The 14,369-nt window shown below is 39.0% G+C and overlaps 1 protein-coding gene across 8 annotated transcripts in view; it reads right to left on the minus strand.

Annotated features, from left to right (window-relative positions):
• Window positions 1-235: 235 nt before the first annotated feature.
• The window catches only part of Musk (muscle associated receptor tyrosine kinase), an 83,763-nt gene continuing 69,629 nt past the window's right edge, over window positions 236-14,369 (minus strand). For all 8 annotated transcript variants that reach the window (XM_027403037.2, XM_027403035.2, XM_027403034.2 and 5 more), the window contains 4 exons: window positions 11,415-11,613; window positions 10,801-10,992; window positions 8,791-8,939; window positions 236-3,677 (listed from right to left, as the gene is read on the minus strand). In XM_027403037.2, the coding sequence (XP_027258838.1) occupies window positions 2,995-3,677; window positions 8,791-8,939; window positions 10,801-10,992; window positions 11,415-11,613 (1,223 nt within the window). In that variant the 3' untranslated portion in view covers window positions 236-2,994. The remainder of the gene's footprint in view (window positions 3,678-8,790; window positions 8,940-10,800; window positions 10,993-11,414; window positions 11,614-14,369) is intronic.

The following is a 14,369-nucleotide window of genomic DNA, read 5'->3' on the forward strand; positions in this document are numbered from 1 at the left end:
TATTACACTATGAAACTATGAAAAATTCATATATGCAATCATTACAACTGATGCTGTACATGAATATTTTTGATACAGAATATGTTAGAGCACATTAGATGATAAGAACACAGCTCAAATCTGTTAAACAGTATCATTCTGTCTGTTTTGCTTTAAATTATCTATCATCTATCTACCATCCATCCATCCATCCATGTATTCATGTATGTATGTATGTATGTATGTATGTATGTATCTATCTATCTATCTATCTATCTATCTATCTATCTATCATCTTTCTATGTATCTATCTTCTATCTTCTACCTATCTCCCTATCTATTTATTGGTAAATAGTGGAAGAATATTTTTGTGATATTAAAATTAATAAGCAACAGCTGGTGTTTCTTCATTCTTACAATGGTTTGTTGTTATTGTGAAGTATATGTTAGTAGTATATGTTGCTTGTTATTTTTCCTTTTCATAAGAAATAAACACTTTTATAAAGAAGAAAACTTTAAGGTAAAATATACATCTATTTTCTCTTCATATAAAGTATAACAGAAGCATAATATGCTTTTTATAAAATAAACCTTACATTACAATTCTAAAATGAACACAATAGAAAATAGAGTGCAGGCAATTACTAAAATAAAACTATAAATGATGTAGGAAAAAGAAGATTTCAACTCTCACTTTTGCTTTCTGAGACAGAGTTTTGTTAAGCATGTAGTCGAATCTGGCTTGGAATTTGTGACCTTTAGGATTCAGGCTCTAATCTCCAAGCTTCTACAGTACAATGGAAGTGGAAACAGGAGAATCCCCACAAGCTCTCAGGCCAGTGGCAAACAATAAAAGACCGTGTCTCCAACAAGGTAGGAGATGAGGGCTGACACTAGAGGTTGTCCTCTGATCTCTCCATGTGCACCATGACACTGTGTTCCCCCCCACACAAAATTAATAAGAGTATTAATTTTCTATCATAGCAAGTACTTAGTGTTATGAGTTATCTCGTGCAATGCAGCTATGATAACAACATTTCTAGAGACTATGACAATATATTTTTATTTTTATTATTATTTTAATTGTGTATATTGTGGGTATCTGTGTGTGGGTATGTGTACATGAGTGCAGGTGTCCTCAGAGGCCGGAGACTTTAGAACCACCTGGGACCTGGAATTACAGGTGGTTGCAAGGAGACTTCTGAAAACTAAATTCCAGTCTTTGTGAGAGCAGTATATGCTCTTAACTGCTGAGACTTCTCTCCAGGCCCCATAGCAAAAGCCAAGATTGTCCATATATCTCTCTCCTAGAATTTCCACTAAGAGATATTGAGGGATGTGTACAGAAGTAGGTGATAAAAATCAGGAGAACCTTACATGTTCAAAAATCTAAGATTGATTAAATCATGGGATATCCATAAAGTCGATATTGAGAAGTTACATTAGTTTTTAGAATAACAATGACATGTAACAGATTCACAATAAACTACGAAGTGATGGGGAGTTTTCTTTTTCTGCTCTATCCTAATTCCAGAGAACATGTTTTGGCATCATGTGCAAACTTTTGGTGTGATTGGTATCTGGACACTTATGTAGACTTGCTGGTGACTTACTGAAACCATCCTGTACGTGATCACATATCTCCCCCTTTTAATTGCTGTACTGGACATGTTCCTACACCACATCACATTCTAACCAGCTACCAAGGAAATAACCTAGTGGTTTTATCTCAAAACTTAAAACTTATCTGAGACAAATATGCCATCCATTGGATGTTAAGATCAGTTTAAATTGATAATACTAATATAGGCTTTCTTTCTAATCATTGAAAACACTTAGGGAGACAATAACAAGGCATATTGTGTAGGCTTTGAAACAACATACAGATGAAAAATCACCCCCACACGTGAAGGTCCTGAGTCCAGGAAGTTAAAAAAATCATATTAAGTAACAAGATGGTTTGATCCATGGTGGCAGAAGTTACAAAATAGTGCTCTGCTAATCATAGGACCAATCAATCAAAATGCCTTCTAAAAAGATAACACGTCAGAATGCACAAAAACATTCCTGTGAAATAGCTCTGGACCACAAAGCATCTTGCAATATCTGACATTATACCTCAAGTTTTATGATATTTAGTGGCCTGTGGCAACATAATTACTGTATGGCAAATTCAAGAGCATGTAGAGAAGAAAGAGATCATACTTGACAGAGATGAAAAATGTATCTGTGGCCTATGTTATTTTAAGGAAAATGTGCCACTATAGTTCCCCCTAAAAAACAGGTGGACTAGTAAATTATGAAAAAAATTGCATAAAAACCAGATGAGTGAGGTGAACACCTCCATGATGAGCACACTCCGAGGAAGGGCTTCTGTTGGAGAACAGGCAGAGAAGAAGCCAGGATGTGTGGTCAGTATAGAGCTTGTCAGTTTCCACTTTTTATCCCTTAAAAACCCATCAGTGAAATAGATGTACAACTCTAGAATGCAAATATGTGATTGCACATTCAACACGAGAAACAAGTAAAGCAACAGAAAGGATCTATAGTGTGTCTTGAGTGGTCAAAGAGTGCTTTCCCGACTTTAGTTTTCTGTCCTTACCTAAATGCGTACAGAGACTCATTGTCATTGCAATGGACAGAACGTCTTCCATCAAAAATGAAACTGCACATCTAGCTATGGATTTAAGCAAGCACAGCAGTGTCGCTCTGAAGGGTGATATAGGAACGGAACCAGGGCATTCTCATTATAGTATGTATTAGGAACTGACCCTGGGAGGGAGCTACTTACCGTCCTCTTACGTTTCCTAGCTTGTGTTTCCAACAAACCATTTCAATGAGAACCTTCTACCCTGTGGGTTTTTCACGATCTGTTTCTTGTGGCAAACAAGCAACTGGCTCATGATTTCTATGTTAAACTCTTCCCTCTCTGGTGCTATCTGGCTTCTGCTGAAGAGTTCCTCCAGCTCACAGTCTGAAAAGAGCCTACTGGGTGTTGTTTGAGCACAGTCAACCCTAGACCCCAACTGTTCCCTCTGCTCTCTCGCACATGCGCTGCAGGATCCGGTGGATACTGCAGAAGCTGGGTCTGTCTGCTGGCAGCTTGCTCCAACACAGGCGCATGAGGTTGTACAGTTCCAAGGGGCAGTTCTCGGGGCAGGAGAGGATGTTGCCATCTCTCACATAGTAAATGACCTCCTCATGGGCCATCCCATAGTAGGGCTGCAGGCCATAGGAGAAGATCTCCCAGAGGACCACACCATAGGCCCACACATCTGATTCCGTGGTGTAGCGGTTGTAGAAGATGGACTCGGGTGGCATCCAACGGATAGGGATGGCATCGTTTTCATTAGCTTTGTAGTAGTCTGCAGAGTAGATGTTCCTGGAGAGGCCAAAGTCTGCAATTTTCACCACCATGTTCTCCCCGACCAGGCAGTTCCTGGTGGCTAAGTCCCGGTGGACAAACTTGCGCTCGGAGAGGTAGGCCATACCAGCTGCCACTTGCCTGGCAATGCAGAGCTGTTCTGCACAGGACAGTGGTGGAGGACCGGGGCTGGACATCCGAGCCTTCGTGGACAGGTCACTATGGCTGAGGCTGCATACAGTGTGAGGGGACATGCTACGGAGGAACTCATTGAGGTCACCATAAGCCATGTACTCAAAGAGCAGACACATAGGCTTTCCTACCGCACACACGCCTGCAATCAAAATAATACCTTGGTTAAGCTGAGTCTTTCCACAAGGAAAGAGCACTCCAAAATCAAAGGACCAGACAGAAAAGATGAGGTCCTGCTTTTAAGGGACAACATTAGTCATACTGTGAGCCCCACTTCTTTGCTTAAACATGTTATCTGGTAAGATTTGATCTATTTCTTCTCTTTCTAGGATGTCTCAATTCCTGACCCCTTGATTCTTAAAATTTCCTTCTATTATCTTTTCTTTCCACATAGTACCTACTGTGGGATAATGTTCTTGTTCACTGTGAAGATTTGTCACTCTTAATAGTTTAGTAAAACAATGATTGACTAGTAGCCACGTAGGAAGTATAGGTGGGGCTACCAGACTAGGAGAATTATGGGAAGAGGAAGGCAGAGATGCATCCAGATGCAGAGGAAGCAAGATGAGAATGCCTTAATGAGAAAAGGTGCAAAATCTCGTGGCTAAACATAGATAAGAATTTTGGGCTAAAAGAAGCACATTCATTCAACAAGGACATCTGTTCAATGATGTTCATAGCAGCACTATTTGTAATAGCCAGAAACTGGAAGCAGCCTAGATGCCCCTCAACCGAAGAATGGATAGAGAAAATGTGGTACATTTGCGCAATGGAGTACTACTCAGCAGAAAAAAAAACAATGGAATCTTGAAATTTGCAGGAAAATGGATGGAACTTGAAGAAACCATTCTGAGCGAGGTAACCCAATCACAAAAAGACAAACATGGTATATGTACTCACTCATATGTGTATTTTAGACATAGAGTAAGGGATTACTAGCTTACAGTCCATACTGCCAGAGAAACTAATAAACAAGGAGGACCCTAAAAGAGTCAAACTTTGTCCCCTGGAGAAGGGGAAAGGGTCACGATCCCCTGAGCAAATTGAGATCATGGGAAGGGGGGGGAGGGAGCTACCAGATTGAGAAGGGAAGAAGAGGAAGGATGCAGAGGTCATGAGGGAGCAGAAAGGTTGAGTTAGGTATAGATTAGAAGAAAGGATATGTGATAGGTAAGGTTTTAGTTGGGGGGAGGGGTGGAAGGGGAGAAGGGAGGGAGAAGGGAACTGGGATTGTCATGTAATTCAATCTTATTTGTAATTCAAATAAAAATGATTTAAAAAAGGCCAAAAAAATTATGGATTAATTTAAGTTGTAAGAGCTTGTTAGTTATAAGCCTGAGCAATACACCACATAGTTTATAATTAATATATGCCTCTGTGTGTTTGTTTGGGACTGAACAGCTGCAGGACCAGGCAGGACAAAACCTACCACCTTACTTCATACACATCCATTGTATTAGTGATGTAACACTATTTCTTGGGCCGGAAAGATTATGCCCTGTTTCTTCAAATCTCTCAGACTGACCAGGTGTCTGGAGAGAAGGTGCACAGTAACATATGGCAATCGGATTCAGGAATGTGTGATGTAATTGTTCTGTTTAGTTTTCTGAACAAGAAATATCTACCACATTTAGGAAGAACAATAAAAAAGACCCCAAGATTCTTAGAGGAACTTTTTAGGTGGCTGTAGTAAAATAGTTTGAAATTTAGATTTTTATCATTGGTGTTCATTCTATACAGTAATGTTCATACAGTGTCAGGAAGACACTTGAAAAACCTTAGCATCTTACTATATTCGAGAAATTAATGTATAAACTCGTACCATTAAATCTGATGAGCATAATCTCACATCACAATAAAAACTAGATTGTCAGATTTATTTTTTTCAGGGAAAAATTAGAAGTTTCAGTTTGAAAGAAAGAAGAAAAATGAGGGCCTTTTCTAATTATAGTTGTAATTCGAAGGATTTTAGCTGACAGTGTATTGTTACAATAAATCTTTCTGCCAAAGCCACCCGAGCCTTACCGCCATGTGGGCAGTCTCCGCCAGCCGCCTGAGTTCTGCCCTTGGCGTGGAAGGACAAAATAATACACAGACTTATATTAGGTACAAATGCTGCTTGGGTCAATGACTAGGATTCTCATCTGTTAGCTAAGTCTTAATTATCATAAATCTATATATTTTATAAGACTTATCTTATCAGACACCTTCCATTGGTGTCCCTCCTTGCCGGTAGATCACATTGTGCCGCTAGAGGAAGAGTAGAGGGGAAAAAGGGACACTTGCTGTTTCACCTTGCTTAAATATGAGTTTCCTTGCTATGTCACTTCCTGCCTGGATCACCACTTCTCTGCTACATTTCCCAGAATCCTCTTTGACTCCTAGTCCTGTCTAACTTGCTGTCTCATTGGCCAAACAGAACTTTATTTATCATCCAGTAAGACAAACACAGACACAGAAGCACTTCCCCCATCAGTGTATAGATTAAAGAGGAAATCAAATGTTGGTCACATTCTGCTGTCCCTCCTACACGATCTTCTTTGGGTCTTTGTCAACAATCATTTACCTGTATCATCAAGTAGCTTTACTGTTGCTATGTTAGTTAAATTGGTTTGGAAAGAATTCTTACATTAGGAAGCTCAAGAAAACATTTTCCTCTCAAGGAAAAAATGTGTGTGTGTGTGTGTGTGTGTGTGTGTGTTTTTTTTGTGTGTGTGTGTGTGTGTAACATAGTCTAATGACTGTCCTCAGACACACTTTGAGCTAACTGTGACATTGAACTCTTGATCCTTCTTCTTCTACCTCCAATTACTATAGGCAGTATGTATGTTAGTACTTGTTGGGTAATAAATTTAAGAGAAACTTATTGATGATGAAGAAACACACTTGCCAGTAACCACAAGTCAGTGCATTGTACCTGGCTTGAGTCAGAATCAACACCAGGAACAGGGAATGCTGTAAAATTGCAGACACACATATGAATACAGTCTAATTTAAGGAACACTTCAAATTCCTTTGCAGCAAAAAAAGTCTCCCTCAGGTTCTCATTGTGGATCATTGTCAAAGGCTTTCAAGTTACACAAAATTTAAGAAGCAAAATAGCTATCTTTCTCTTTTTAGTACCTCTTTTTAAGCTCTATTGCTGTTTTCTGAGCCTGATCAGTGCTGAATAGGAAGTTTAAACCAATATAGTAGGAGGGATCTGGCCTTCCTAATGTATTCTCTGCACTTCCAGATGGTTCAAGCTCATAACACTTAAATGAATGTCTTATTGATATCCTCACTCCAGAATTCAACAAAACCTAAATAAAATGTGTGGTCTTCTCCTTGTCTGTCTTCCTTGTTGCACAATTCACATTTGCTCTATCAAGGGATTATTTGGCTCTGCCTTTGAATTGCACACAGACCCCAGTCCCTTCTTCTCATTACCTCACCATTTCTCCTGACCCATGCCAACATCTTCTTTTTCTGTGTACTGAAAGACCCCATTCACTGTCTCCTTGTTTTCATTGCCTTCCCTTCAACTCTGCTTAGCAAATCAGTCAGAGACATCCTGGGGAAAATGTGGATCATGTCATGCCATGGCCTGGCACTTTTTGGCTCAGACTTTCCATTTGATTCCCATTTTACTTACAGTAAGTCAGGGTTTTTTTCTTTAATTCTTGAGATTCTACTATAGTTACATCATTTCCTCTTCTTTACTTTCAAATTTATTCATTTCAAATTCACAGCCTCTTTTTCACTAATTGTTATTTTACACACACACACACACACACACACACACACACACACACACACACACACACACACACCATACATAGGGCTAAATAATGTAATGCCTGGTCAGTCTGTATGATGTTATTTGTATGTATATTGTCAAGGCTGACCATTTGATATTGGATAAGAGTTGGTGAGCTCTTCCCTGAGGAAGACTATTTCTCCCACTCTCAGTATTCTTTAGTTCTTTGTGTGAAGGCCTTGCATGATCTCCCAACTACCCCACTGCACTTACCATGGGATATAGTCTTACATAACTCTCTCAAACCATCCCCATCACTTTTTATTCTGTCTCTGTCTCTGTCTCTGTCTCTGTCTCTGTCTCTGTCTGTCTGTCTCTCTCTCTCTGAGTGTGTGTGTGTGTGTGTATACACAAGTTTATGTTTGTGTGTAAGAGTATATGTGTGTATAGATATGTCTGCACATGTATGTGTATGAGTATAGACACCAATGTCAATTGCTTACTTGCTCCCCACTTTAATTTCTTGAGACAGAATCTCTCACTGATCCTGGAGCTCACCAATCCTGTTATGAAGGTTGGCTTCAAGTCCCAGAGATCTTCTTGTCTCTACTTCCCCAGTGTTGGGACTTACAAACATGTGTCACCATACCCAGGCTTTACGTGAGTGCAGGATATCCAAAGGCAGGCCCTCATGTTAGTGCAGTGGGTGCCATGCACAGAGCACCCTCTTCCCAGCCCAGTCTGGTGTTCTCTAAGGACTAGATAAGTTTTCCATGGGGCCTGTGCAGGAGTGTCTCATTCTCCAGTCTATCCACTCTGCCATTCTCTTACACAAATGTCATATGTCCACTGAAGTCTTCAAAGATAGTATCTCATATTCCAAACAGTCTTCCTTGACTTTGAGTTTTAAAACAAGTCAGAGGCATATAGGCCACATTTACACATGTTTACTCCTGCTGGCTCCTGAAAAGAACGTAAGCTTCACAAAGCCAGACAATGTTAACATGTTTATTTATTTCTATGTAATTATATAAACTAGTCAGTGAATACTTGTTAAATTTATGGATCTGTGATGAAATGGGGACACAACAATGAACAAAAATATGATTTAAATCGTAATGTTCTGATTTAAGAAAAGATAAAATGGACAAATGAGATATTCATATTTTTAGACCTTATGATGGTGAACTAATAAATAATTTTGTGATGGTGAATTATTGTCAAGGAAATTTTCTTCATGTGGAGACACTTGAAAAAATTTCTAACCAGAAAAGAGGCAGCAATGACCAAGACAGTCAGAAGTGATGGAATTAAAGGAAGCAGAGTGTGCTGAAAGCTGGGGTAGAAGGTGTGTCAGGAAGTAGATGAAGCAGCTAAACTGGGAAAGGAAGAGAGAGAGACATATCCCACATACCAGGGAGAGAGACCAAAGAATAAATAAGTGAAGTATGAAGGAAGAAAAGCTTAGGAAACCTCTTTGCCGATGAACAATTTTTCTGCAGTTGCATTTCCATACCTAAGAGCTTCACGATGTTGGGGTTGTCAAACTCTGCCATGAGGGCTGCTTCCCTCTGAAAGTCAGCTTGCATGTCTGCCGAGGCCTCCTCCTTGAGCATCTTCACAGCCACCATAGTGAAGGGTTCGTAAGGAAGTAAGCCTGGAGCCCTGAGAGATAAACCAAAGACGGGGATGTTTATATCCCTTGATTGTATTTACTCACATTTATATAGCCCATCACCAGGCTTATGCAGCCTTTTCAGAGCCACAAACTGAAGGAAGATGACACAGTAAGTCATGCTTAGACTTCTGTATGCCAATTAGGAAATCCACTAGTTATTTTCAATATAGATTATGTTTGACAATGCATTGTTTACCAACTAGAAGATACACACACACACACAGAGATAGATAGATAGATAGATAGATAGATAGATAGATAGATAGATAGATAGATAGGAGTCCTAACATTTAAATTATAATCCCCTACTGATTAGCCTGAATCTAAATTTTTTGAGGGCTGAGACTAGGGCTGACTGCTTTTATGTTCCCCCCATAGACTAAAATTGCATTTTGTCAATCTCGCAGTAAGTGTGTGAGACTTTCCATTTTAAATGTAACCCCAATATCAAGGCTACTTTAAGTGGAAGCAGGGCTATGCTTGCTTAAGTTCAAGACTGTCACTGGTGATTAAATCCAACTGCATATCTTGTTGCCCACTTTGTATCTGTAGAGCTGCGTCCACACAGAATGGGTATTTTATTCCATTTCACACAAAGTCGAGAAATGAGCTATGATTGACGGTAATATACACCTCTTTCTTGAACTCAGTGATTTTAGAATATTTACATTTTCCTTTCTGTTTTGTTACTCCATGGATGTCTATTTAATGTCTACAGAAGTCAAATTCTGAGTTTTAAACACTAATTCAAAGGAAACGTTAAATGAAGCAGAGAACAATAGAAAGAAGAAAAGGAAGTAGTAAATAAGAATTACTACTAAAGCAATGTAAGAAATTATGACTAAAATGTATAGAAAATTATTTTCTAGAAAGGAAATATGGTTGAATTACTAGTAACTTCTTGTAAACTGCTCATTGTATTTCCCCTGTAAATTACAAATTTAAATACAGCACATTACATTCTTTCTAGGTATACTATTTTTAGTAAAAAAAAAGGGGGGAGGGCAGTATTAAGATTTACAATAAAGCATGTGGTGTCAGAGAGATGTCTCAGAGCACTGACTGATTTGAGGAACCACACAGTGGCTCACCTTCATCTGTAACTCCAGTTCCAGAGGATCCAATGCCCTCCTCTGACCTCTGAGGGCATTGCACCTACATAGTACAATATATACATGCAGGCAAAACATCAACCCATGTAAAATAAAAAAATAAATATTCAAAAATAGCATTCTGATGGGGAATGTATTACTGTGTATGTTTATCTTATTGATTGTTAAATAAAATACTGTTTGGCCAATGAGATAGCAAGTTAGACGGAACTAGGAGTCAAAGAGGATTCTGGGAAATGTAGTAGAGAAGTGCTGATCCAGACAAGAAGTGACATAGCAAGGAGACTCATATTTAAGGAGAAACAGGAAGGGCCCCTTTTTTCCCTTCCTCCTCCAATGGCAGGATGTGATCCACCGACAAGGGGGGACGCCAATAAGGCATCTGATAAGATAAGTCTTATAACATATATAGATTTATGATAGTTAAGACTGAGCTAACAGATGAGGAATCCTAGTCATTGGCCAAACAGCTTTAAACCTAATACAAGTTTCTATGTATTTATTTGTGCCTAACTCGGGCAGGCGGCTGGCGCAGAGCGCACACATGGTGGTGGGGCGCAGCAGCTTTTGACAAAAAGATTTATCGTAACAGCATTCAATACAAACAAATGATATAAAGAAATAAGTAACTTGATAACAGTTTTATACACAGCAGATCAGTATAATGATCTAGCAATTTGTCAAGGATAGTGAATTTCAACAGAGATTCCTCCTTGCCCCCCATGTTTAATTTTACCTTGCTTGAAAGACCCTTCCGAATGCTCCCTCTCCAATGTCTCTGACATATTCAATGTTATTTCTGGGATACTCCAGGCTGAGCAACTTGGGATTCAGAAGGAGTGGCATCCTCTGGTACATGGGGTTGGGATGGAGTCTGTCCAGTAGGAGCTCAGAAGGCAATGTGGTGAGGGTCACTGCTGCTGACTCTCTGTGGGTGAGAGAGGCAAGATCAAGAATGACCTTTGACCTAGATCCTTAAGGATATTTAGAAATACATAGAGTATATAATACTAAGACAGCCGAGGATTCTTGGGCTTGAGAACAATGAAGTATATTGCTTGGTCTCCAGTCAAGAGGCACACTTTGTCACTATACATGTCAGTAGCAGCAGTGAGAGAAGACAGAGTAGCCATTTGCATCAATGCTTAAGTTTTCTCTGTCGTAGAAACCGACTTAGGTAATTCGACCTTTTTAAAGTTCAAGGTAGGGGTGTATAATTTTAAAACCAGGGTATGAATATTAGTGAGGCAATGGTGGTGTGATAGATACTCCTCTTATAATCACCAATTCCAAAACTGAGTATGTGGGTCATGAGGCAAAACTTGTGATGGGCTTCACCTGGAATCTCACCTTTTCTTATTTTTCCACTCTTTCCTTCTTCGGCAGCAGTAAAGAGTAGCGATGGTAAGAAGAGCAAAAATGGCAAAGCTGGACATGATAGAGATGATGAGAGTCATGGAGTATGCAGGCGAGACAGCCAAGGAAGAGGTGGAAGAAGGCATATTTGGAATGTCCACACTTGGCTTGGAGGATGTTATTGATGGGAATGCTGCAAGGAAACAATAGTACTTTTTGCTTATTTTAGAACCTTTAAAAAGAACTTTTTGTACTGAAGCACTCACTACCACAGTGCTAAGAATATGCTAGTGTATCAGGATCTCCTCAGTTATCTGTCTATAGAGTCTACTATTAGGAATCCAATAAGGTTCATTTGCAAGGAAGAGGAGACTCAGAGGAGAAATACACTTTTTTTCTAAAAGAAATGTAAGCCCCAGGCTTAGGCTTCCTATGTGCTATCTGTGACTGACAGCACTTGGAAAATTATGCACTAAAAATATTTTCACACAATGAGACTGAAGGTGAGAACTCTCAGCCGAGCTTGTGTGTGTGCGTGTGCGTGTGCGTGTGCATGTACGGGTGTGTGCAAGTGCACCTGTCTGTGTCTGTGTGTGACAGGAAGAAGATGAAAAATGAAGCCACTGGAACATAAATGAGCAGAAGTCAACTCATCTGAAACTTGAACTCTTGTCAAACTCCCATTTAAAAGGCCAATGAAAACAATAGACTGCATTTGTGCTGAAATCAGCAGATGCTACTTGCTGCTTGTCAGTCTATGGTGGACATAATTAAACAACCTTGTTGTGAATACCTTGAAATCTTCTTTGTAAAGTGAGTAAAGACAAAAAAACCATGGAAACAGATATTTTACACACAACCAAAAAGTCTTGACAGGTAAGAATCAACTTTGTAGCCTAAAAGAGATGATTTCTTCAAATACCTGGGGAAGACTGATAGATGTGGCTGATGTCAAGCCACAAAGATAAACCTCAGTAAATGTCAAAAGCATAAATTATAGAGCTCTGTTCTCTGTTCTCACCCAAAATGCATATAATGAGAGATTAAATAAAATCCAACAGGATGACTAAGAGAAAGAAAGATCTGTACCTTTTCTGAATAAAAAGTTTGAAGTAGCCACAGTTATAGAAAACAAAAGTCTTTTTGTTTTTTGGTTTTTTTATTATTATTTTATTTTGGTTTTCAAGACAGTGTTTCTCTGTGAAACAATCCTGGCTGTCCTGAAACTCACTCTGTAGACCAGGCTGCCTTGAAACTCACTGAGATACACCTCCTCTGCCTCCTGAGTGCTGGGATTAAAGGTGTATGCCACCACCACCTGGCTCAGAACACAAAAATTGTGGTGGTATGTATGAAATTTGCCTAAAACTGCATTCATTGATAAACTCATGTTTTTATCTCCTGTTACACATGATGAAGAGAATGAATGGAATTGAGACTGTAGACAAGCAACAGTAACTCTTGAGAACAAAAGGGAAATGGGACACAGGATACCATAAGCAAGCAGAAGTTACTAAGTGAGACTGCACATACCACAAATGACAGAGATGAGTAAAGTTTCCAGTCATTTAAATATTTAGAACATGGTTTGATGAGTGGAATTTTAATTGGAAAAAGACAAGAAAGCCACATGTGTAGCAATTAAGAAAAGTTATCTCAACAAATTCAAAGATCAATAAAAACAAAATAGTACATAATTATGTACCACATTTCAAAATCTTAGAGAAATGATAGGAAAACGTAGTTACCAAATATGAATAAAAATATATGAGTAGAACCATAGGCAAGAATTTTTTTTTTTTTTTTTTTTTTTTTGGTTTTTCGAGACAGGGTTTCTCTGTGACTTTGGAGGCTGTCCTGGAACTAGCTCTCATAGACCAGGCTGGTCTCAAACTCACAGAGATCCACCTGCCTCTGCCTCCCTAGTGCTGGGATTAAAGGCATGTGCCACCACCACCCGGCTGCAAGAAATTATTTTTAAAACCATTGTTTAATGACAATCACACTCTTTGAGACTTGAGAGAGGTAAAAGTCTAATTATCACAATATGTCCTATCTAGAGAACACTTTTAATGCATTAAGGAAGCTATAGTGCTAGTATGCAACCCAGATATATTAGCATGAAAAGAAAAGGTACACACCGATTATCTGAAAGAGATTTAGAAGGGCCTAAGTGAGTAATTGCTGACTGATCCCAATACAGTGAGAAAATATAGGTTTCACAAGCAGGAAGATATTAATACAAAAAAATCAAAAACACAAAAGAAAGCTATATTTCAACAGGAGCCAAATACATTTGGAAAAAGGCATTTTTTATGTGAAGATTATAGGAAGTGCCTGTCTGCTTTCTTAGTTTGTAGTGGGGGCAGCTCACGACTGCTGGCTGAACAAAAGAAAACCTTTAATACATAGGGTGCCCAGGGCCATTTGAAACACAGCATTCGTGAAGGCGTAGGTTATAAGGGGTATTTCTGAATGACTGCTAGTCTAGGAGTGGAAATAGTGAACACCCCTGCCCACCCATGACTAAACAAGTGGTTTTGAACTGTAGAGGTCAAGCTTGGTCATTGCTGTGTCTCAGGAAGGCATATAGGGCAGAAAGACCTTCAGTACAGCAGTAAACATCTGCATGAGATTGATGGACACTTGCCTTATTAAGGATCGGCGTGGTGGGATGAGACTTCCCAGGTTCTAACACTGGTCCACAGTCACTCCCACATTTTTCAATCCAAAGGGAGCCTTAAAAGAGTCAGCTAAACTCCTCATTCTAAATACAGTAAGAGATCACTACTAAAACATACAGACTAAAGTCTATTTTTATTCATGGATTTTACAAAGGTGTTCATATTATATATATATATATATATATATATATATATATATATATATATATATATATATATATGGGAGATAAATGATATAATCTGTGAATTTGATATGATATAATCA

Source organism: Cricetulus griseus, chromosome 2 (assembly GCF_003668045.3).
Source record: "Cricetulus griseus strain 17A/GY chromosome 2, alternate assembly CriGri-PICRH-1.0, whole genome shotgun sequence".
NCBI lineage: Eukaryota > Metazoa > Chordata > Mammalia > Rodentia > Cricetidae > Cricetulus > Cricetulus griseus.